Source organism: Humulus lupulus, chromosome 3 (genome assembly GCF_963169125.1).
Source record: "Humulus lupulus chromosome 3, drHumLupu1.1, whole genome shotgun sequence".
Classification (NCBI taxonomy): Eukaryota; Viridiplantae; Streptophyta; class Magnoliopsida; order Rosales; family Cannabaceae; genus Humulus; species Humulus lupulus.
Window position 1 is genome coordinate 46,817,106 of NC_084795.1, and position 26,481 is coordinate 46,843,586.

The 26,481-nt window shown below is 30.9% G+C and overlaps 2 protein-coding genes across 2 annotated transcripts; both read right to left on the bottom strand.

Moving 5' to 3' along the window:
* Nucleotides 1–11,931: 11,931 nt before the first annotated feature.
* LOC133822631 (DNA polymerase epsilon subunit B) lies at nt 11,932–17,080 on the bottom strand. Its single transcript, XM_062255032.1, has 13 exons — nt 16,778–17,080; nt 16,499–16,685; nt 16,129–16,282; nt 15,869–16,001; nt 15,532–15,608; nt 14,256–14,360; nt 14,049–14,129; nt 13,811–13,941; nt 13,612–13,706; nt 13,402–13,501; nt 13,097–13,211; nt 12,897–13,007; nt 11,932–12,428 (listed from the first exon to the last, which is right to left on the bottom strand). Exons 1-13 carry the CDS (start codon nt 16,941–16,943, stop codon nt 12,288–12,290), a joined length of 1,596 nt encoding a protein of 531 aa, XP_062111016.1. The 5' UTR covers nt 16,944–17,080; the 3' UTR covers nt 11,932–12,287.
* Nucleotides 17,081–17,798: 718 nt separating this feature from the next.
* On the bottom strand, nt 17,799–24,829 carry LOC133822632 (DNA (cytosine-5)-methyltransferase 1-like). The gene is made up of 12 exons (XM_062255033.1): nt 24,653–24,829; nt 22,994–24,491; nt 21,122–22,628; nt 20,806–20,973; nt 20,465–20,666; nt 20,273–20,384; nt 20,049–20,196; nt 19,737–19,934; nt 19,277–19,555; nt 19,020–19,181; nt 18,710–18,928; nt 17,799–18,328 (listed from the first exon to the last, which is right to left on the bottom strand). The coding sequence occupies exons 1-12, from the start codon at nt 24,699–24,701 to the stop codon at nt 18,191–18,193; spliced, it is 4,680 nt and encodes a 1,559-aa protein (XP_062111017.1). The 5' UTR covers nt 24,702–24,829; the 3' UTR covers nt 17,799–18,190.
* Between the last annotated feature and the right edge of the window lie 1,652 nt (nt 24,830–26,481).

Sequence of the window (26,481 nt, forward strand, 5' to 3'; positions counted from 1 at the left end):
AAATTGACTATGTATAAAGTGTGTTATTATTTTTATTTTTTGTAAAGTTTTGAATATGCACATTTATTATATGCTAATAAAAAATTTATATTTTTTAGATTTTTAATCATGACAAATGAGAAGTCTCTCGATCCACCATTAACTACTAGAAGGTTGTTTGGCCATAAGAGGACGCATATTAACTCTTCATCAATTACACAGTCTCCTCCTCATTTGCCATGTTCTTCCAATGATGATTCAATAACATCATTAAATGATGAAACACACAAGTCCTTAGAAAGTATAAAGGGTTTATGTACAACTTATGATAATATATACATTAAAAATTTATGAAAATAGTTATGATTATAAGTAATATAACAATTATTTGACAAAATCAAGGAAGAGAACTCGTGGCCCTACTCATGGGGATGGTGTCAGACGTTTATTAAAGGATGATGCAAGTAAGTTAAAGATTTCCTATAAAAAAAAGGTGAACTTCGAGTTCATGGGACGCATGCCACTGCATTTGCGAACATTGTTGGTGTAAATGTATGCCATCATGCTCCACTTCAATATAGTGGCTGGGCTAAAGTTCCTCCAGAAGATAAGAAAGTCGTATATGCTCGTATCATGGTATATTTATGTTAGCATACTTATTTTATAATATTTTTTGCATGACAATTTATTTTTTGAAATTCTTTTTGCAGGATGTATTCGAGATGGATTTTAAAAAAGATCCATATCTTGAAACTATTTGCAATCACTATTGTTCAGAGCGCTATAAAGATTATCGTAATAATTGTCACAGAGAGTACAAGAATATCATCAAAGAAGGTAAGAATCCATTAGAAAATCGGCATGTGAAATTGGTGCTAAGAGATGAAGATTGGCAATGGATGTGCAATAAATGTTTCTCTAACGAAGAATGGAAGGTATCCTACATTTCTTGAATTATTTGTACACATTTCATAATTTTTAATTCTTAAAACTCACATGAAAAGTATTTTGTAGAAAAAGTCAATTGCAGGGTCAAAAAATAGATCAAGTATTTCTTTTATGCATTCTGGTGGAACTAAGTCATTTATTCAGTATTTTCATGAGGAGGTAAACATATTTTTGACATAAAATCATTGTAATGTTATTATATTTAATGTTATTAATTATTTAAATGCATTACAGAAATCAAAACAAATAATGGATGACAAAGTACAACAAGAAACAATGAAGTTTGGAGAGATTGAAATGTTTCGAAAAACTCATTGTACAATTAAGAATGAGTGGACCCACAGAATAGCCGAGGACAAATATGTATGTTCGACTTTTAAAAATTATGAATTTTTACCTTCTAACTTTTGTAAAACTATTACACTATTATTTTGTTGTTATTGTAGAAGGAAATGGTAGAGTTACGAAAAGAGAAACTCATTCAATTTGAAGATGGATTGTTACTAGTAGTGGATGAGGCTGCTATATACAGGCAAGTTTTAGGCGAAGAAAAATATGATTGGTTACGAGGTTTTGGTCCTATACCCGGAAAGAAGATGTCAACCCAGTTATCATCCAAACGTGAAGAGATTAAAGATGAACGTTTGAAGAAATTAGAGAAAATCGTTGAAGATCTTAAAAACGAACAAAATAACAACATTGCAAGAACTTTTCAAGAGAATATGGAGAAGTTCTACGAATCACAACAAAGTCGATTATGAGAACAAAGAGCATTAGAGTCACAAATCACACCTCCTCCATCAATGGTTTCATTAAATTTTAAATTTTAAATCCATTATTACATATAATTTATGATGTTTTTTTCTAATCAATTATTGATTTTATATTTTGTTTCAGAATAAACAACATAGCCTTTCACCGCAACTGGAGCCATGTAAAGGAAAAGATCAACCTTCTTCTTCAAAAATTCTCAGTACATCCTCCACAAGTTTAAAGGAAGTGCAAAAATCTCCAATTCAATTTGAGATGCCCAAGGATGCTCCAAAGAGTGTAAAAGTTGTATTACTAGTTGTTCGACTTTATGAACCTGCACATACATTTCGTATTGCCATGGACCCAAAAATTTTGGATAGTGATCAATACTTATTCATTTCACCTGAAGATGTGATTCACCTTGGCACCATGATAGAGATTGGAGCTCCTTGTATAACATTTTGGATCAGGTAAAAAAGAAATACCTTTCACATAATTCTCATGCACAAAATAACATTATTTGTCTTACAAATTCAATTGTAATATTTAGAATCTTACTTCGAAAGTTGGAAAAAGCAAATCGAGCACAATATTTTCGCTTCTTTCATCCACCTTTGGCTTTGGATTCGTGTCAAACACAAAATGCAATATCAATAGCAAATCGCTTGGAAGACACAGAAACAGGACAATTTTGGTTGCTTCCTATTCGTATTGGGTAAGATTTATTTATTTAACTAATTACATTATCAATATATTAATTTATATACAATATCATATTTTATGGTCAGCAGATATCATTGGATGCTAGTAATAATTGATCCATTGCGTGATACATGTTATTGGCTTGATCCAATTAAACTACCCCCACGTAACGAAATTAAAAGTCTAATGGCAATGCAAGTTAAATAGTGCTATGGATTAGTCTTATTTAAATATTTTATTTGTTTATTAGGGCTTTTGATTACTACAATACCTCCATAAATAGGCAACCAAAAGAGTCTGGTATTACATGGAAATCTATAAAGGTAAGTTATAAAATAATATCACATAATATATATTACATTTGATGGTTACTTTAAAATATTACAATATAATATTGTATTGAAAATTTAAATTATCAATGTCTTTTTATCTTGTCATTTACATTTTATGAATTTGTACAGTGTCCTCAACAACCATCGAATATTGAGTGTGGATATTATGTAATGAGATATATGTGTGACTTTTGCATGGATTCTAGACCTATCAATTGGTTAACTACTCATGTAAGATGTATATAAATACTATTGAAAAAGAATATTTTGTTATTATATTATACAATTGACTAATATTCATTATTACTTACATTTATTTATTACAGTGCAATGAGAAGATGAAAGATTACACAAAACAAAATATTGATCAAATTCGAGTGGAGTGGGCTGACGAATTCATAGAATTGGTTGACTAATTCAAATGAGCAATACTATAGTTCCTTCTCCAATTGTTTCATTTTCAAAAGTTGTATCTAAAGAGTTTTGTGGTTCTAGTTTTTTATTTATTTTGAATAGTTTTATAGTCACTATGCTCTTTTTCCCCCAAGAGGCTTTTTCCCATTGGATTTTCCATTTTGCGTTTTTTAACTGAGACTTGCCATAGGTTCAATGCAATATATTTGTTTTAGGAAAGTTATATGCAGCCCTATACATGACTTATGTAGTTTCTTACTTTTATTTTCCTTTGAGTTTGTTATTGTACTTATGATATTTTTAATTTTATCTTTTGATTTTGTCCATATACATTTAGTTGGTTTTTTTTATCTTGATCTTATTTTTTAAAAAATAAAATTATTTTACGAATTAAAATATTATTAATTTGTTGAGAGTCCATAACACAAATCTAGATTTAATTATTTTATGTTTGGTATTCTTATATATTTTTTACATTATAATTTTTATTGTGTACTTTCTCTACCAATACTTTTGTAGCAAAAATACTACTACTAGAAATATTTTATTTGCTAGTGCCAAAATATGATATAATTTAGTAGCAATAAATTTATTTCAACTACCAAAGAATTGATCACTAAATAGGAAAAAAAACAAAGATAAAATCATATAAAATGCATCAATTTTATAATTGATGCTAATATTTAATTTGAGCTACCTAAAAATATTGGTAGCTGACAATATAAATATGCTACCAAATATTTTTGTAGCAGACGTATTTGGTATCATTTAACTATAATTTGCCACTAAATATGCTACCAAAATATTTGGTAGCAATAATATTTGATATTGTATGATTAGAATTTCCTATTAAATCATTTTGCTACCAAAATTTAATAGCAAATGGTAATTAACTGCTACCAAAAATATTTGGTAGCTAAAACTTTTGTAGTTAAAAACCTGATTTCTTGTAGTGACTCTTACCCTCATGTACTTCCCCAAACCAAAGAATCTCTTGTAACATTACAAATGACTTCCTCATAGCCCCAACTTTTGGACATACAAAACACCGGTACCTTAAAGATTTGATTCCAAAATGGAGCCCAGTCAATCTCCACGCCAACTGGGTCACACATCTCATCTGGTTCTTTCAATGCTAATAAACAATTTTCAAATATCCACGGTCCTGCTTCAAGCACTCTTCTTTGGTCTGCAACTAGGGAAAACCTGAATAGAAAGTTATTTCTTCCTAATGGTTCCACTTTAAATGATCCTTGTACTTTCCAGAAGTTCCTCACACTGAATATAAAACTATCAACATTTATCAATTTTGTCGTTATCACTTTCCCCACTAGAGATTTTGCCACCGTTTCCGATCCTTTCTCCAATAGGGATTGATCATCTCAATATCACAAAACTCATCTTCTTGTTCATCTTCTAATGCGAGCGACTCATACAGCGCTGCAAGATCATCATTATTCATTTTGGAATCTCGTTCAAAAGCTAAACTTCGATCCCCAACAATACGTCTCCTCTACACTGCGTTCTCTAGAGAGAAAGGCAGGTAGAATATTTTATCCTTTGTGCTCACATATATTAACGAGACAGCATCATGAGAAAGTAATACATATAAATATATAAAAAGGAGACTATGAGTATTTCTTGAGTAATTAATTATACATATTTGACATTTCAAATTGTGCTAATTTCTAAGAATACCAATTTATTGTTAATAGTTGCAATTAATTAATACTAATTAAATTAATATTTTAAGGAAAATAATATCAAATATCTGTTATTAGTTGCACTTCCTAAATTAATTTTTTGATGGTAATAATATCAAATCATCACTAACAATTCTACTTATTAGATACCAATTCAATTTTTTTTACCAGTAATAGTATCTTAAAAAAGTGCAATATTAGCAAAGATTGAGTATTATTACTCATACAAAAAATTGATTTATACTTAAGTACAATTATTATTAATAAATATTTAATATTATTATGATCAAAAAATAAATTTAGTACTTAAATACGACTATTATTATTATTGTAAAATAAATATTTATAGTATTTAATTAATAAAGATTTAGTATTATTATCACAAATCTCTTATATATATATATATAAAAACTAAGTAGAAAGAACGTGCAATGTACGTTTGCTTAGCTTTAAAGTTGTAAACATTCTATAATTTTAATAAAAATTGGTTCACTATTTTTTTTAAATATATATAATATAATAAATTATAACTCTATAGTATATATAAATATTTATATCAATAATCTCTACATAAATGATATCTAGACACAACATTGACATAGATATATATATTTACATGGCTACATGACATATATATAAAATACAATAATATTTAAAAAGAAATTACTAATAGAAATAAAATAAGAATAGAAAAAGTCATAGTGTAGACAATAGTATACATGCATCAACTATTTTTAGTTTCTAATGTATCTCACAATGTCCTTTGGTGAATTTGATGAAGAAAAAGAACTCCAATCACTTGATAAAAAATAAACTATCACACAAATTTATAAGATAAAAAAAATAATGTATGCCTTTATTATTTTTAGATAAATATGATTTAATTATTTAAATTATCATAAAATATCTTTAAAATATTCTTTTTCAATTTATTTATTTATTTTTGTTTAAATTTTTATTTGTTCTAGTTTTTTAATTTAGGAGTGACAACAAAATATTATATATTATATGTTTAATATAATATTAAATTTAAGTTTAATTAAATTTTATTTAAGTTATAAAATATATGGTTTTATTATTTTTAAATAATTATCATTGTAAAATATCTCAAAAATATCCTATTTTAATTTTTTTAATTATTTATTTATTTAAGTTTAAGTCATATTTACGATCTACCGTTAAATATAAGAATATTTCGTTAAAGTTAACGAAAAAATAAATAAAAAACTGTTAGAATCAAGAATTTATGTTATCTACACACTTATTATATAGAAGAGATATATATTAGGTAGAAGCAACGTGCAATGCACATTTGCTTTGTTTTAAAGTTGTAAACATTGTCTATAATTTTAACAAAAATGGATTCACTGTTTTTAAAATATATATAAATATATAATAGAATGAATTATAGTTCTAAGTATAGATAAATATTTATATCAATAATCTCTACATATATGACATCTAAACACAACATTGACATAGATATAAATTTATATGACTACATGACATATATATATAAATTACAATAATATTTTAAAAAAAATTAATAATAGAAATAAAATAAGAATAGAAAAAATCATAGTCGAGACAGTAGTATATATGCATCAACTATTTTTAGTTTCTAATGTATCTCACAATGTCCTTTTGTGAATTTGATAAAGAAAAAGAACTCTATTCACTTGATAAAACACAAACTATCATACAAATTTATAAGATAAAAAATGATATGTATGCTATTATTTTAAATAAATATGATTTATTAAATTATCATAAAATATCTTTAAAATATCATATTTTAATTAATTTATTTATTTTTGTTTAAATTTATGTTTGTTCTAGTTTTTTAATTTTGCAGTGACAACAAAGATTATATATTATATGTTTAATATAATATTAAGTTTAAGTTTAATTAAATTTTATTTAAGTTATAAAATATATGATTTTATTATTTTTAAATAATTATTATTGTAAAATGAATCTTTCATGATTTATCAAAAAAATTATTATTGTAAAATATCTCAAAAATATCTTATTTTAATTTGTTTAATTATTTATTTATTTAATTTTATTTAAATTTAAGTCATTTTTATAATATACCATTAAATATAAAAAAACAGTTAAAAAGCAAAAATTTCTTTTATCTTCACAATTTTTATATAAAAGAGATATTGTTCTGAAAAGTATTAATTAGATAATGGTAAGATGTGGAGTGATAGATCACGACTATTAATAATATTATAAATTGATGATCAAATTAGTATATAGTCAAAGCGGTTAATTTGACTAGGCGCGGTTCCTATATATAAATTTGACTGTTCACCTGTTTTCACCTACTTTTGTTTATTTTGGTGTAGCGGTCATCAAGTAGTGCAATTAACCGCATACTATATATCCCAAGAGTTATTTTGTACTTTAATTTGCTTGCACCTGATCGATCAATTGAACTTAATTGATTATTATTATTATTATTATTATTATTATTATTATTGTGTATTACTAATATTTCTTTTCCATGAAGATATCGATCATGTTACTAGTACTATACATATATATATCATATACGTAATAGTGTTCCCATTAATGTTAATAAAAAAATAATTTAATGTTGAATAAAATTCTTGGGTTTCTTGTTGTAATAGATCTTGGCAATTCGTTGTCCAAACCTAACTTAATTTATTGGATGGTACGTTTGTAGCTAAGTAGCTTTTGATTTTTTTTTTCCTGGACATAATATAATATAGAGTACATACAACAGAAACTAACTGTATATATATATATATATTAGAGAACAATATTTGTCCTCGCTAGCTATACAGTTTTAAACCGTTTGTCTAAAAGGTGAAAATATGTTTCGACATAATAATGATGATGATAATAATAATAATAATATTCTTACAAGTTGGTTACCATCCATTTACTCACATGTACGCGTGTGTCATTATTTTAACTTTTCTTTTTTGCCTCCCAAGTCTCAAGTACAGAATCGAACACCAATTCGTACCTTGATATATATATATATATGCACTCGTGTGTATGATATATTTATATATATACATATATATAATTATATAATCGGCACCTTACAATTTCTCCTGATTTCTCCTGAAATAAATCCGAAGCAATAATAGCTCAATTAATTGAAATAAATATTACGCAATAGTTCAATTGACTTCGGACGTGGTTATATACTCTTAAGCTTTATTTTTCCCTCTTAATTTCCTCAAGTTTTTAATAGTACGTACTATTATAAATAATAGTCTGAAAAACAACATTATCTGTTTGACTGTTTTGCTATAGATGCTAATGTTTTTGATAAACTTCAACAAATATATTTAAATATTAAATTACAGAGAGGACCAAATTGCAAATATAATGGCTCAATGGACTTTAAACATTTTTAAAAAAAAATCAACATGCATATACTCGTGTGAGTGTGTGTGTGTGAATATGAGTGTTTATATATATATATATATATATATATAAATATTGTAGTTGAAGTTGAAGTGTGGACAAATAATAATGTTATTCAGGCCGTTATTTTGTCAGTTTGGACAAAAAAACAATGTGTTAATTTTTGAAGTAAAAATATATATAATAATAATATATAAGGTGATTTGACACTAGGTCACCTAATTTAGGATGGAAGGTTTCTGGGTCGACAAGTAATTTGAACTTCTCAACTGTAAAACTGCCGAAAACCAACTAGCTAGCTATTATAGGAGACTTCATTTGTTTTGTTTCTTAAGTTGAACCAGCTGAGGAGTACAACTACCTACCAAATAAAAAACTATATTTTACTCGCTTTAACTCTCTTCTCATCTCATCTCATCTCTACCTATTCAATTTTTTATATGTAGATATATATATATGGTCCTCATTATTATTCTCTATTATTAACCTACATTTGATTTTTTTTTATGTATCATTTTTAATTTGGGTACAAAATAACACCTAGTACAGTGCTGAGCTAATTTGATGATAAATGAGTTGTAAAAAAGTCATGTATTTACTGGGTTTTAGTCATTAATTTATTTCAATGATAAATTCTAATCCATAGTAAATGAAATTAAGAATGGGGTGTTTACATTGATTAATATCTCTCCTTGATATTCTTTTAGAAAAAGTAACATAGCGCTTGAGATGTAACAAAAACATTATACTAGTGTGGAATAATAATAATAGTAAAGGGCAACGGAATATTATTGTATTTAAGTGCTTCTTTGAGTGCAACTCACTTTTGAGTTTGGGTTAAAAGAAAGGGCATTATTAGGTACTGGACAGGGATATAAGTTATATATATGTCATTGTTTGGCTTTCGTACATTACTTGTAATGGATATTTATACTAACTTTGATGTAATATAACACCTTTACATTTTTTATTCACAACTTGGTATTGATAAATGCCCTTAAGTTGTTATTAGGCTTTTCAGAAATTTATAAATCATTGTATCATTTAACAACATTATAGTATTCTAATAAAAATAAACATTGAAGTGTTCTGACAAATATGGTGATTGACTAAGTAAAGCAATAAATGTTATAGTTTGTTAGTTTTACCGATATACTCAATTGGAAAAAAGGGTAAGTTTGGTTTATCAAGAAAAAAAAATGTATAGAACATAATTATTATTTTATTAAAAAAAGGGATTTGTAAATTTCTTTATGTATAAATCTTTTACTTAGAGCACTTTCAATGGGTGTTCTACTCCATCATTTAAAATACATCATCAAAACACACTTTTTTTCTATTTTATCTTTAAATTTTACATTATACCATACATCAGTTTCTCTATATATTTCTCTACATCATTTAAATATTATATCTTTAAACTTATTTTATTACTTAAAGTAAAATAAAATAATTGAAAAATAAAAAAGAAATAATAAATATATACTAAATGGAAAGAGAAAGTTTATAAAGAAAAATAATAATATTAAAATATTATATAAATGATAAGTAAATGTTATGTAAATGTAGATATGAATTAATTGGAATTTGTGCATAGCTATTATAAATATATGTATAAAGGAGCTGATGGAAGATGTTTTTATGAGTTTTAGCTAAATATTATAGAGAAAGTGTATTACAAAATATATCACCAAAACATACATTTTTATAATTTACCTCAAATTTTTACATTATATTGTATATCTGCTTCTCTATTTTTTCTCTACATCATCTATATATTATATTTTTTAAAATATTTTATTCATTTTAAGAAATAAAATAATTAAATATAATAGTATCATACTCATGTATATATATACAAAAGTTTATAAAAAAAATAATAAAATATTTATAGCTTGATGAATAGTCTTTCACTACATATAGAGAAATACTATTCATTTAGGTAAAAAAATATAATTTTACATCATTCATTAGAAGACTACTTAACCATTTTTTCTCTATATTATAAAGAATAACATATTTTAACTCATCCATTGGAAGTGCTTTTAAACAAATAAATCGGGCTAATATAATTACGGTATTATAGCTACTAATTAAGTTTAAGAAGTATATAGATTTTGTACTGATCAAATTAATAATTGATTAGTTTAATAGGCCAAAGGGCAGTTGAGAGTGACATCTCCGGAATAGATACGAGGACAGGATTAGCAGCCATCAATAATAAAAGAGAATATTTTTCACAATAAACATATGGGGCTCATCCCACTAATCGTATTCGACGTGTAAATGAAGATAACATTATAGTATTCAAGTAGTAAAGTACATGAATTGAAAGAAGAACAAGTGCACTGAAACCGTTTCTTTCGGCTCAAGTGTTTGATTGATGTAATTATAAAATATGATAAAGCTCACAAAGTCCAAAAATGATTTTGTCACATTCAACTCCATATACATAGAAATTAGACAAAAAGAGGCATCACCAAGAGTCTCCAACATTACTCAAGTGTGTTATCATGTTCACTGAAAATACACCACTAACATCGTGACAACTCACTCTTCCATTGCAAAACTTTTCCAACTTTGTGTGTTTGAATTTTATTAGCCCTCTGCCACAATGAACTCCACAAAGGTTTTACATAAATATTTTAATATATATGAGCTCTTCGGCTTGTAAATGAAGTAATAATGTTGTAATTGGGATATTGGGGGACTGTTTTTTCTAGCTATATAAGTATATATCTTTTGCTGTAATTGTGATGTCTTAATTTGGAGTCAAAATGCTAATGATGCTAAGTGCAACATGGAATGCTACCACTAAATCAGGAGCTTATTGCTATTACTCAATGTGATCATATTCCCTTATCACCATCAAAACCCTAGCAACTACCCATCTCCATAAACAAAGTAAGTTTCTATCAATCAATGATTCTTTCTAGCTAGCCTCTCTATATTTTCATATGCCAGCATATTCATATATATTACTTGTAGAGCTATATAATGATGCTTCACTTTTTTTCAGCTCTTTTTTAGTGCTACAAGGAGTCCTGATGAAATGGAATTACTATTGAGAAGACTCGATATGGAACTAGCAATACTAACTAAATCAAGGGCTTTCAAAAAAGGAGGATAATGTAGAAATCAACTGATTCTAATTAGAATATTGAAAAGATTTTCGCAATAAATCAACATATATACTTGATTAATACAATGAAGTACATCACCTTGGTTCTTGGTGAAGCTACCCAGTTGAAAGCTGCGGCTGACAAATTTGTTAGCCGACAAGACGAAAGTAGACCTGCACCGCTGAACACAAAAGGTCTTATATACGCATAACTAAAGGGTTGACAAATTATAAACACTTTCAGAAAACAACTGCTATTCACTTACAGTCATCATGATGTATCCAGTCTTTGCTTGGGAACTTCGACCCAATGAACCCTACAGCTTAACTTTTTGTGTGCACAACCACTTTATGCAATACTGTGAATATATATATATATATATTATATTCACATATACATCCATTCATACACTTATATATCACTTAAATCTAATCTAGATTACTACAGTATAAAACCAATGGTCTAAAATCATTTGGGTATGTAATATAATATGAGAATAAATTTGTGAAATCCTCATTCCACTCTTCACATCAGATTCAGATAAAGCAAGGGACAAGAAGAAACGCGTCACAAATGCCCAAAATTATATCAAATACACTTTGAGTTCAGAAAAATATTTGATACAGAAGAAATCTCTAGACTAGAAATAAATTACTAATGTCAAATAAACTGTACAGCAACAACTTTTAATTACAATGGTTGTAATTTCCAATCAAAGCTTTAGAAAATAGAGCAGTAACGCTAAGAGTTCAAGCACATCACCTTCAACTAAATAAACTATTTCTAAGAAATTTCCAGTAGTTAAAGTCAGCAGTCAGTTTTTAAGATATGCCTCCACAAGTCACACGTGACACGTGAGGACAAAGAGTGCTTTGCATCGTCTACTAATTCTCTTCTTGCATCTAGGCGTATCTCTTTAACTCTTACAAAGCAGATAATTCAACCTCCTGATTACAGGGACGATATGCCACAAAGGTACCATCACTTGAGAAGGAGCCAGGATTAAAGCAGGTGATTCCTGTGTATTTAAATGCCTTCTGCTTACTTCTGTCCCCTAAGACTATCTGTGCAGATAGACAAAAGTATAATACAGATTTTTAGACCATTACTAAGCAGTTATATAAAACCAACCATTAAGTGGGTCTTTCATGTTTTTCAGTTTCCAAAACTAAAAATACTGTACTTAAAAGCATATCTCTTCAAATCATCAATTGAGGAAAAGATTCGATATATAAACCATCAATAATGAAGTAAAGAAAGTCCATATCACCAGATTTAATCACATTTATATTTTAAATCTCCCGGCACAAGTGGTTTATTAGTCTTGGCAAGGTTGCATTCTAAGTCATGCCATACAAAATAAGACATTAGTAAACCCAAGAAGAGTAGCTCAAATGATCAGGCATGTAGTTTGCCGCCTAAAGTTCAACTACTTATATAGCAATTGCTAAAATTTCTGATTCCCAAATATTGTAGAGTTGGGCAGGGAGTCTAGTTTCAAAAAAGAAAAAAGACATCAGTAAAAGTACTACCGTGTGTGGAGTTGGATAAAGATAAAGAGCATGATCGTAGTTCCAGATGATGGGTTGAACCACAAGAGGAAGTGGGCAGAGATGACTTTGATGGGTTATGGTAGCAACAAGCTACAACAGAAACATGAATCTCATTAGCTCTATGATCTAACAAGCATGAGGTCAATCAATCAATGAAGAAAAAAGATAAGAAAACCCACATGTTCAAAAGGATCTTCAGTTTCTTCTGCAGAAGGGGGAAGCAGACATGACCGGCGCATTCTGTACAGCAGATCCTCGCGAAAAAATACAATCTCCTGGGAAAAGAACTTGACTCTGCATTTGGATAACGGAAAATTTTGGCAGGGAAAAAAAATCAATGGCTATATTAAATACAACAAATGAAATCCAAACCTCTGACAAGGACCTCATGAACCTAAAATTTTACTGAATGTCATTTGGATTGTTGAACTTATTCAATAAAACTTCTTATTAATAGTCTAGCAGCTGAAGAAAACAATCTAACCTGCAAGGATTGCTTGAAAATATAGCATTTGGAATGTGTTCTCGAAGTTCTTCAGTCAAATATTTTGGCAAAGCACACCTGGGTAGAGCTTTTGATGGACCTTAAGTTTTCAAAAAACAGAATTTTCTCAATACACAAAGTATAGCATTTAGAATGTTCTCACTACATTTTCTCATAGAAAATGAGAATAAAATTTCTTGTTATGCATACCAGCATCATCAGGGCCTGGGATGAACAGAAATCGACTGTTCTCTTTCAGCCGTTGATGCATTCCAATCATTTTCCCTAGCTTTCCAAACTGGGATCTGCATATCCAGGTTGATCATCATTTTTGCTAGTAGTAGTACAAGGAACAAAATATCATCTGCGGAAAAGATAATTAAGAGGATCTTTCTAAAAGATTACTAACCTTAGGCTAGAGAAAGAAGGAAATGAAAGGTTACATGGGTGGGAAGAGAAATTTCCCATGAACACAAACAAGGAAGGTACCACCTCCTCATTCTCAAAAACATCAAGGACAGTGGCTAGCTTTCCCATAGCCTTCTCTACGGATAGAACAATTTGAAGTTACAAGGAGTCTTTAACAAAATAAATTATAAGAACCAAAAAATATATACACACACAAATCTGAAGAAAATGTCAATCACCTCTTCATTGTCTAGCCATATGTCAGAGATTATGACAAACATGTCATTAACTGCTTTCTTTTCCAATTCTGCAAGTCTAAGCTATTGATTAGTGTATAGGAAACACAAGCAGCCCTTAAAGGTTTTCCCCTAACTTTAGTTACTCTAAAATATGAAATAATATTGTAATGCTAAAATCAGTAAAATTATCATTAGAAATTCGGATACAGTCTCTTCTCTTAATAGTGCACCACTGCCAAAAAAGTCATGCCCAGCAAGCAGTTTGAGTGACTTCTCTCTGTCCTCCAATGGGGGAAATCCACAAGTAATGACCTTCATCAGCAAATAAATTTTAGCATCTTGCAAATCCGAACTCTAAATATTTACACCTCTCGGTAGGAGTTAGCATCTAGTAACTAAGGTAAAAGTAGAATTCACATATGAATGTTGTGAATACAAAGTCAAGTGGAGCATAAAACAAGTGAATTGCAGCTTGTTCTTGTTCACCTTAACATTAATTTACAAATGAAAAATACATAAACATAAAAACTAAAAAGCAAACTAAGAAGAAAACAAGATTAGAACAGAAAGATCATACCCTAACTAACCACAATCACCCTCTTCAGGTATCATAGCCCTTTCTTCACGTGGTAGAAAGCAAAAAGAATAAAATATTACACACATTCAAAACTGGAATCCTCATATGAAGTGGTATCCATGATCAATTATGTAAAGCACCTACTTTACTTAAGAACTAGTATCATATTGAAACATTCAACAGAAAAAACACCATAATCTATAATACCTAAATCTATAGTTTTATAGGCTTTTAGCATTACAAAGAACTGCTTAATAATAATAATAATAATAATAATAATAATAATAATAAATACTACAAATAACCAAAGTTCAACTACGAAAAAAAAAGGTTACGTTAAAATGAAAATAACTGGGTTTTCACATGATTTTGATTTTGTGAAGAATTCAAACTAACAATCCTATATGAAAAATCACACAATATTGCAGGTACATGAATTTGTTAGCCTTTCTGTTCTCTCTGACCTATAGCCAACAAAGTATCAAAGTAATCAACACTTTTTCTTATTTTACTTTTGGCAAGTAGCCAACCAAGAAACTCATTCCATTAAATGCCCAGCCCATAATAAGAACATTTTTCCGTATAATTACTTTCAAGCATATTATTATAACAACATAAGCTTTATTTATTTCTGAATTACTTGACTAGTTGCGAAAATAAGTAAAACAAGAGGCACTTATGAAATCCAACGAGCACAATAACAAAAGCACCACACTAGCCAGCTGCAGCAAAGAAAATAATCGTGGGGTGGGGGCAACAAAAGTTACAAAACAAAAAGAACTAAGCTGGTTTGATGCTAACAGTTTACTACTTTGAAACTAGAAACTGAAAAGCAACTTTCAGAAGGGAAAAAATTGGAATATCAAATCAAGGCGTAGCACTTTTCAGGATAAGAATAAAGCTAACCTGAAAAATTCCTTCTACACGCATTTCACCTTCTGCTACAACTATAGTGTTCTCAGAAAAAAATCCTGTTGTTATCTTGTATTGGTTGTCAAAGAAAATGATGATTTTACATTTCCAGTCTCGAATGAACATGAAATTCCAGATTCAAGCATTTCAAGATTTGATGATCTAGCTAAGAAATAGAAACATCCCTAACCACTATCTCATCAATACTTAAAATAAATTCTTTGCTATTCTATGATTACCAAATGAGAACAGCTTTTAAAAGATTACTAGTATAGTTGTAAAAGGCCAAAACCCGGAACCAAATATGATTAGTAAACATTTTCAAAGGATATTGCGTTGGTCAAACTGATCTCCACTGATGCTGTAAGGTCTTCTAAATAAAAGTGCCCATCCTCCAATTGAGATATCAAACCCATCACCCATTTTCTCCCCGTTTGCCCAACCAGAGACTGGATTGGAGATATCTGCACGAAAATTCATCACAAAAAATAAGTGATTGTTCTGAACAAATTAGAAGTTAGAATCACAAAAAATTGTGACACTAACAAATCCTAGCACTGTCCAGTTTCTCCGGTGTTCTAGAGAGACTACCTCACAATTTCCAACATTCGAAATCTCGGAATCAAATGCAGGTTTAGAGAAATGCTGATCGCGAGTGAGCCTCTGGAACAGCAATTGATACCTATCCCGGTAAAGGTTTGCTTTCCCAGAAGCATCACCGTGAATGGGCAGATTTCCAGTATGCCTAGAAAAATGATGAAGCAATGTCAGATTTCCAATACAATTTATCCAAAATTCTAGAAATATATTCATACCATCATTTGGGTGCTACAAAAACCCTAGAGTACAAGCAATTTTCATTCCAAAAGCCCAATTTCGCAAAACTAGAAAGCAATGTACAAGAAAAACACAAGTGCAGCTCACAATTAATCAAAAAGAGGGTTTAGAGATCAGAACATACTCATAGAAAAGCTTCCTAATAGAGTCGTAACGTAGTTTGGGCAGCAAGAAGGCGTCGACTACTCGAATGGCGGAAATGGTAGAGGCAGCATGTGAGGTGTCTCCTTCTTCGTCACCAGCGGCTTCGGCCTCCAAGAGAAGGGTAACAACGGCTTGAACCACCTCCTTATCTATGATAAGAGATTTCACTGCCACAAAAAAGAAATTGAATTAGAGTGAGAGAGGACTTCGAATGAATTGAGTAGAGCTGAGAGTGAGAGATGAATGAGCTTAAGATTACAAGTTTGGTTATGGAGCTCATCGAGAAGGAGATCGATGGCGTCATTGGCATCGGCGTCGGGAAAGCGGGAGATGAAGGAAAGAATCTCGTCGAGCGCATCCACTTTGAGGTTATACCCTCTGATCTTGCACCTCTTCTGCACTTTCTTCCGAATCGCCGTACTCATCTCTCTCTCTCTCTCTCTCTCTCTCTCTCTCTTCTCTTCTCTTTCTCTCTCTAGAAAGGACTGGATATGGGTTCCTTCGTATTGGCGGGAAAATGATAGCTTTGGATTGGAATTTTGGAATGTATATCTCTCTAAGACGGCGGGAAATTGGGGAAGAGAAATAAAAAGGGTTCATTTCATTTCACTTTTTAGCTTTCTCAAATTTATTGTTTTATTCCTGATTTGGTCCCTAAGTTTTTATAATTGTTAACTTTGACCCCTAAACTATATTTTATATCTCAACTTTAACCTCAAAACTGTTTACTTGTTTTGTTTAGTACCTCTGTTTGATTCCTTCTAATTTTACCACTTTGGAAACAACTATTCTTTATTAAATCTCTCAAATTAAAATGTAATATTGCTTTAAATAATGGCAAAAAATGGCTGTAAACTTAATTTTTAGATGACTCTCCTATAATAGTGAAACCTTTATCCGTATATATTGTTCATTGATGCATAAATTTACAAAATTGTTTAGTTCTGATTTCTAACACATTTCTACATTGGATTTCTCACATGAATTTGTAAACTTATTTTCGTTTTGGTATAAAATTACAACTTATTTTTTAGTCTCGTGTTACTTTTTTTTTAAGCAAATTGGCTCATGTTACTTATTGATACACAAATATACAAAGTAGTTTATACAACTTATGATATTGTTAATAGGTATAACAAGTGAATTGTCGATTAGGATGTACAAGTTGTAGATTTTAGAGAGGGTTCCAAATTTTCATAAAAAAGATATTAGTTTCATAATTTATTTATTTCCCTGCAAAGATATAAGATAATGTTACCACTCAAGCATAAATATGTAAATTAAACTTTTAAAAAATGGCTCGGTGTATAAAATCATCCAATTACATACTACAAATGCTAGCCACAAGCATTTCACATATAAATCACCCATCTTGAATAAGCTAATGTTTCCCTATTTTATTAACAAATATATTAAAATGATCTAATGTGGTGAACATAGCCTTAGATCTGTGGTGTGTTCTAACTTCTACTGCATTTTTGATGAGTTACATGAAGCTAGAATGTGTCACCAAACAATGCCAATAAAGAAAATTCTCCAACTCATGAAATGAATATTGGGCGGAAAATGCTTTGATTTCGCCTTTTCTCCAATATGTGGTTTGAGAAAAAATAATCCGCACCTACTTGATCTTGCACAACTTCTTATTCAGAACAATAACGAAAGTAACTCTCTAGCTGGATCTCTTGCTGGCCAAGGCTTCCTTGAGTTTTCTACCTAATGCATATGCCAGAGGAGGAGGTACAGCATTTCCTATCTGTCTGTGCTTGTGAAGAATGTTGCCAGAAAATTGGTAACCATCCGGGAAACCCTGCATCAGCATATAAAGAGAATTTTTCAACAATATGATAATACTACCTCAGCAATTTTTATCTGATTACTAACCCATAATTTGATAATTTTACTGTTTATTAAGTCTCAATTATCACAAAGAAATAGGTCCAAGAACCAAGTTGGGAAGCCATTTGACCTTAGCTTGACAACTATAGGAGCAATTAGACTTACTTTATTATTACTTTTATGTCTTTTACTGGGTAAGCTTGTTTTACTTCAAAAATCACTGCCAAGTTGTTTATATAACCTACCCCGTTTTTTTTTCAGCTTCAACTTACAGCAGCAAAGAAATTTATTTGCTTAACCTTTGGTGCATGTTCTAACAGTAAGAAAATTATTTAAAGAAACATAAACTTACTTGCGATCTGGCACATTCTCGAACTGTCAGAATTCTGTCTTGCTCAGGGTGAAAGCACATCCCAACCTTACCCATTGGCTGAGGATCCGTAATGGAAGTTGGGAAATTCCCTTCCCAATCCAACCTTCCAAACAGGCCCTTCCACTGATTGTGGCGCTTGGCAGTATTTGGCAGGCACCATGGTATTAAATCAACCATTTGTCCTGTGGACAGTTTTACCTACAATTTGTTGTTTGAATGTGTAAGTTACATTATTGATAATCAGTGAGTTTCTCATAAAACAAACAAAATTTTACTAATTCTCTTGCACCTTTTCATCAGGAAGGTCATGCCAATCTGCACCAGCTCGCTTAGGAATCTTCTTACATCGAATAAGATTCAGCTCATTCATTTCTTTCGATACGTGATCAGTCAAAACTGCCATGTTCCCTCTAATTTTCTTTTGAAACCATGAGATGGGTTCATCTTCATACTGTATAAACAACAATCGGATATGTTTGTGTTCTTTAGTTCTTTAAATTTAAAAAAATTAACAAATAAAAAACCATGATAGATGAATTTAAATACCTCTAAATTGGTCTTAGAGGCTCCATTCCCTACAGGTGGAAGATCACCAATAGTATCCCTCACAGTTATTGCCCGAAAAGGAGCACCATTTGCAGTGCTCCTAGCAGCAGCATATTGTAGATTTCCTGATAATGAAATCTTCAATTCTGGGGCAGCAAAAACATGCATCGGCTCTGGCCACTCTGGGAGAACCTCTTCTGGGGAGGCTGCCCAAATAAATGCACGTTTTCGTGACTGAGAAACCCCAAAAGTTCCAGCTTCCAGAATACCAAACCTCACCTACATATCAACATCAATAAATGCACTATTAAAGTTCATGTTTTATATTCAAACATAAACAAAAGTATCCTTACATACACCCACAAAACCAGACAAATACATCAGCGATATATATTATATATAGAAAAGAAATTGTAGTAAGTAGTTTAGTTTCCATTGTAAGCAGTAGAACATAACCTACCTGATAACCCATCTCAAGAAGTGAAGCCAGAGTCAATCGAAACGTCTGACCCTTGTTGAAGGATACAAAGTTTCTCACATTCTCTAAAAGGAAGTACTTGGGACGAAAGTAATCTGCAAATGATAAGAACGCCAAGATCATTTCACACTGAACTTTACTCCAAGTACTATTGTTGAACCTATTCATTCCTGAAAATCCCTGCAAAAAGAAATGGTTTTCCCCAATTGGTTTATTCCCACAACTCCACAAGGCCTTATGTTTAACAGAATTAAAGATGAATTCTGAGCATAAAAAGGTAAAACTTGTACATACCTGACATGGAGGTCCTCCATTAATGAAATCCACTTGCCCTGGCAGTGGCAAATCATTGATTATGTTTTCATTGAGTGCTGCAGCTAACTCAGCTGCTTCAGAGGTCGAAATGCAATCATCTGCATCCCCACACTTCTCCATTACAGCCCTGCATTACAAATTACAACAAACTAAGTTACTTGCAAACTGGAGGGGGGATAAATCCATTCAGTTGAGACTTCTACCTTAAAATCACATTGCAGTTATTAACAAACACCGATGACTCCTTGTGGTTGAGTTTAAATGCTTCTCCAGCTGGTTCTTCATACTCAATTGCCCACTTAGTTAATGAAGCACCTATAAATAAACATGTTTATCATTGAGTAGTTGATAATGGAAACAAACATCGTGGTAAAAGAGAAACCAAACATAAGTACCAGATTGATGTAAGCCTTCTGACAAACCGCCACAACCAGCAAAAATGTCTAATGTGGCCAAACGCTTCTCCTGAGATGTTTCTATAGGTTTTTCAATTTCTGAATCATTTTCTCCCTCTTTACTCTTGCCCTTTTTCTTTCTAGACACAGCATCACTGCCGTACTTGACAGTTGAGTATCTTAGTTTTACCTGAGCTGGCAACTGTCCACAAAGAGACAAAAATTTGTATTTAAAAAATAAAGCTTCTTTTTATTCACCTTTGATAAATTTTATTGCCTGAAATTACATTTTTATAAACATCAATAAAGCAATTTAATTATAGATCTAAACAAACAACTACCTGATTGAGTGATCCTTTCTTAGGATCATACAGACGCTCACAGAAGAAAATATGCTCAAAAATGGCAAGACCATCACATAGTAGTAGAACATCATTCTTCTTTCTGACTTCACATTTCCCTTCAATGTTGTCAACAGTCATAACATGTGTTTCTTCGCTGTAATAAACCTAAATTCAATAGAGAGGAACTTTAATTAAGATAAAGATTGAGCAATTATCAATATACAGTAGATCAGTATTTAAAATTGAAGATAAATTAAAACATGGTAAGAAGCTTTGCTAGAGGTAAAAAAAACACATTTTAGTAAGCATTTACCTCCCGAATATCAGAAACATATGCCTTCTGAGATGATATATCCTCTGGCCTATAAAATCTCCTCACCTTCACCTGTGTAGATTTAACTTGAGCTTCTTTGGTTTCTTTCTTAGTAATAATCTCCAACACTTGGCACACAACATAAGCTTTAAGACCCACATTCCTCCCACCTTTAAAAGTTCCACTCTCCACTCTTTCCTCAGAGAAAGAATGGGGGCTTATATACACAAAATCATAAACAGAATACTCAATTCCATAATAGACAAAACTACTTTTAGATGAATTCACTTTATAAACTTCCTTTTCTTTCTGAACTTCATTGATTCTGCAAGAGTGGCAGATACCAGAACCCAGGCCAATAGTATCAGGAGAAAGACTACAGAAGGCACCTTTTTCGGGACAATACAAGCTTTTACAGTAATATTCAACTGGCAAACCCTTCTTCTTCCTCTCCTCTGCTCTTGCTCTATCAGCCCTGTCGGCATTTGCATTATCCTTCCGGTGATTATGGCCCCATGGCATTATTTTGATAGCCACAACAACATTCTGTTTACAATCCTCCAGTCTCACATTTATGCATTCATTTGTCAGGAATACTTCTCTTTCATTAGCAGTGTTTCCAAGAACTGTCTGAGATCCTCGTTGCATCACTCTTCCATGAAGCATTTTTCCTCCATCTGATGCTTCAAACATATATTCCACCAAATATATATCTGGTTGTTCGTCTGAGTCTTCAACTTCCACCAAAACAGCTCCCCCAACAGTGATTGTTTCTCCACGAAGGAATGCTCTCCGATAAAGAGCTTCACCAGAAGTTGTTTTACCAACAGACTTTCCATCCCAAGATACTTCCTTTTCAGTAAAACATGATTTAGTTTTCCTCAACAATGGACTAGGTTTCTCTGCTTTCTCCAACCCTAGGAAGTCCTCTTCAGCATCATCTTCCTCATTTTCTTCTTGCTCCTCAACTTCATCCTCTTCTTTTATTTCACCTTCAGCTTCTTTGTTCGATTCTTCTGGAGAGTAATTTGAATAGTACTCCCCCCAGATTCTGTTGATCAGCCTCGTAGTAGTAGCTTGCATAGCCTTCCTCTTAGATGTCACAGGTGCCATGGCAGCTCTTGGATTCAAATTGAGTTCACTCTTCTGCACAACCTTCTTCTTTTTTACTAACCATTTAGTATGGTGCCTCTGCTCCATTTTATCTGTAAGACCCATCACAAATGCACATTTTCTGATCTTTTCATCTGGAAATTCTGCAAACAATTGTAGTATAATCTGCCCATGTACCACTACATATCTCTCAATAGCTGCTGCATCAGAAGAAACATAAGCGCGGTCATCTTTTTTAAATTCAGATACTCTCTTGATGACATCAGAAAAAGATAGACGTGAAATTCGGCTTTGTTCCTTCAACAAAGTAATAATACTTATCCCAAGCTTCGCTGTCTTTAGAACAGTTTCATACCAAGGTGCATATTGCTTTGATGGCTTGCCAAGTCTGTACCTGGAATTTTGGAGAGAAGTGAAACACCCACTGTTTTAGTAACCATATTTGATCTCTTCTAGAATAATTATACTGACCCTATCTGCTTAACTACACATTAACGCTCACCATTATTACCATACTTGCATACGACTTAAATTTCAAAATAATGTGTGCAGTACAGACACCATGCTCTATACATATGCATTAATCCAAAACATTATTTCATAAGTTGTTTCAGCCTTTCTTAATAATATTCATCGTTGTTGAGAAAGGAAAAACAAAGTAAATTGTAAAAATGTGTAACAAGTGTTCATTAAAATACTATAAGTCGCAGAAACTAAACTTTGTAAAAGAGTGGCAATGACAAGAGAAAAAAAACGTACCATGCCATATCTGTTCGGATTGAAATGAAAACCATTGACGAACCAAATTCAATCATCCACTCTTTTATAGCACTCAAATAGATTGGCATACCATCAACAGTTTGCGCTTCTGTGCTCTTTGAAGAAGACTGTTCTAAATCATTATCAAGGCAAAATCCACTTCCATCATCAGCAGTCATTACACCAGATCCATAGATTGTAACATCAATATCTGAACAAGGTTTCATAGGAAGAAGCTCTAGCGAAACCAATCTCAAGTCTGAATTGTAGAGAGACCAATTATGAAGCATGCTTCGAGGAAGCTCATCAGGATAGCACATATCCAAGTCACTATCAAAAACTATGAACTCATCAGTTTCTTCAGCGGAGTTCTTGTAAAAAGCAGGTAGAGGATAGTCATTTGCAATTTCGTCTTCATTAATTTTAACGTAGTACTTGCTTGACCCTGGGGCCAAACCCCGGCCCTTTTTCTGCTTCATTGACTGCCAGTACTCTTCTTCTTGCAATAACTTTGCTAGTTTCACATCCTCATCTTCCTCTTCAGCACAAACGGGTGAACCAGATGCATTTGGTTTGGTTTTAGCATCTCCACTTTCTGAATTGATCTTTAATGTCCCACTTGAAGGGATGTTTTTTGGTTCCATGAAATTTTGACGCTTTTTACACTCATCTCTTAGAGTGGCAAGAACAGGCACATTGGCAAACAGATGACCATTCTTGGATGTTTCATCCAAGCCTATCAACTGTTTATATATAAACTCACCCTGTGAAACAACAAAGTCTCTTATAGGTAAGTTACCTGAAAAGCACTTGCTGGCATTCATTGAACGAAAAACACCAGCTAGTAACTCATCAAGACTGCAATCAAAGCTCCCTCCAAAAGATTTAGAAACTTGTTTGTAGACCTCGACACATACACGAGCCTTCTCAAAGAAATGGAGATAAAATTTCTTGTAAGTAGCAGCAGGTTTAACACAGTGATAATCAGCAGCCTCAGTCGAAAGCCATACAACTGGTTGTCCATCTTCGTAACCAGAGATGTCCCACGATTCTATTCGCCCAAAACCTTCACATCTTATGCCTCCTCCTAGCTTACCCTTGTCAGAAATTTCTTCCAAGGGCAACATAACGCCAGAGATAAACATGTCATCGACTTCCAACATCTCGAGAGGGCGCGAAACACCATCTTCATCATGCACAATGAACTCAGTAAGCCTTCTGTTGGGGCGACCATCATCACCACCTTCTCCACAAGTAAGGCGCAAAGCCAGGATCTCATCGTCGACAAGCTGATCCTTCTTGTTCTCTACAAGGTGAGACTTTTCGGACAGGCGAACAGATTTCTCCTTGAAGTCAGTACAAGCAGCTGCTCGTTTGGGCAGCTTTCGAGGCCCAGAAGCCTCTTCTTCGCTACTTGCATTCCGAGGGGAAACACGCTTCTTCCCTTTAGGCTCAGCTTTCACCGTAGCATTTGCTTTACCCATCTTCTTCTTCGATGCTATAACAATTACTAGGTATCAATACAGAAAGCTATGAAGAGAATGCAGAATCATAATGAAAAAACAAAAACACATGCATAAAAACAGATTACAAAATAACCCAATTGTGTTAAAGAAATCAATCGAAATAGGTTAAGACAAACTCAATAAAGAACAATACCTGGATTTTCAGTCTGATTGGAGAGAGCGGACTCGGGGAGAGACCCCATTTCGACAAGATTACACTATACTGACTGAAACGAGAGGGGAGAGAAAGAGAAGGGAATGGAAACCCTAGAACTGGAGTGAGAGAGTGAGAAGAAGGGGTTTTAATAGTGTCTAATTTGATGGAAAACCAGAGCGCCAAACCGTGTGTTTTGAGACCAAGTTGGCGCCAAGTGTAGCCTTGAAATTTCAAACGTTACCAAATGTGTTTTTTTCCCTGATTTTTACCGATTGGGAGAGATAATTCATTCTATATTTGTACGGAATTGAACAAGATAACACTCCCACCAACCCCTTTCCTTTATTTTTATTTTTTACAGATAAATATATGAAATCTTACCAAAATAATTATCATAGTAAGTTTTGTTGAATTAAAATATCATCTAAGAGAATGGAATTCTATTTGTACTTAAAAAAATGTTATTATGTTATACATGTGAAATTCAATCAAGAAAAAAAAGTATTATGAATAATTAATTTTCTCAAATCCAATACTTTTAGTCGATTTCATATATCAAACAATAAAATAAAAGTACTTGAAATAATAATAAAAAATAAAGCAATGGTCAATTTATTGAATAAAAGTAGTGTAGGTGACTATTTGTTAACTTGAGTTTTTTTAAAATTATCTTTTTGTACTTTGAATTTACAATAATGTAAATTTAGTATTATATATTTTAAAATTGTATATATTTAGTATTTTATATTTTAAAATCGTACATATTTAATATTCTAATATCAAATTTAATTAATATTTTTTTACCAATTTAATCAAATTCGTCTTAATTATATGAGTTTTAAATTCAAATATAATTACTTAATTACATATAATATATAACTGCTGATAAATTGGTCATATTGATAAAATTGTATTTATCAAATTTGAATCTAAGATACTAAATAGGTCAATTTTAAAATAAAATAAATCATATAAATATTATTAAAAATAAAATAAAATATCAAAATGATAATTTGTAAATGCACGTGAAACTAGATAAGTAATAAATTCTCATAAAAGTATGTCAATTAGTAAAGAAAACTATACAAGTAGCAATTTTCTAAAATTGTTCATTCATTCATATTAACGTACATAAAGAAATTCATGTAAGTAGCGATTTTCTAATTAAAATTAGGTAAAATTATGTAGGTATTGTTTGGTAACACTTAAAAAAAATAATTTTTTATTTAATTAATTAAAATTTTGACAATTAAACATAAAATGTGTTTGGTAATTCTGTTTTTATTTATTATTTTTTTAAATTTTAATTAAAATTCTTTAAATTTTGAAAACATAATTTTTTTCACTTTCAAAATTTTTTTAAACCGTTTTCGACTTTTATTTTTTTTTTTCTTTTTTTCTTCAAATCAACATTTTATATTGTTAAACAAAAAATAAAAATAAAAATTATCAAACATATTTATTATTTTTTATTTTTTAAAACAAAAAATAAAAATAATTACCAAATATATTTTTATTTTTTAAAAATAAAGAAACAAAAATAAAATTATATTTCTATTTTTTATTTTAAAAAATTCAAAAACAAAAATTTTATCAAACACAACCATAACTAATGATTTTCTAAATTTGTTCATTCTTAATCAAAGTACGTGAAATAATAGAGAAAAGCATGCAACTAACGAGTTTTTGTATAATTAAGACTATATTCCATGACGATAACCTTCGTTGCTATTAATGATCTGCATTAAAAAAAATTGACACAAAGTATAACGATATTACCAAATGAAAAGATAATTATATACTTTCGAATGAGATAATTAGTAAAA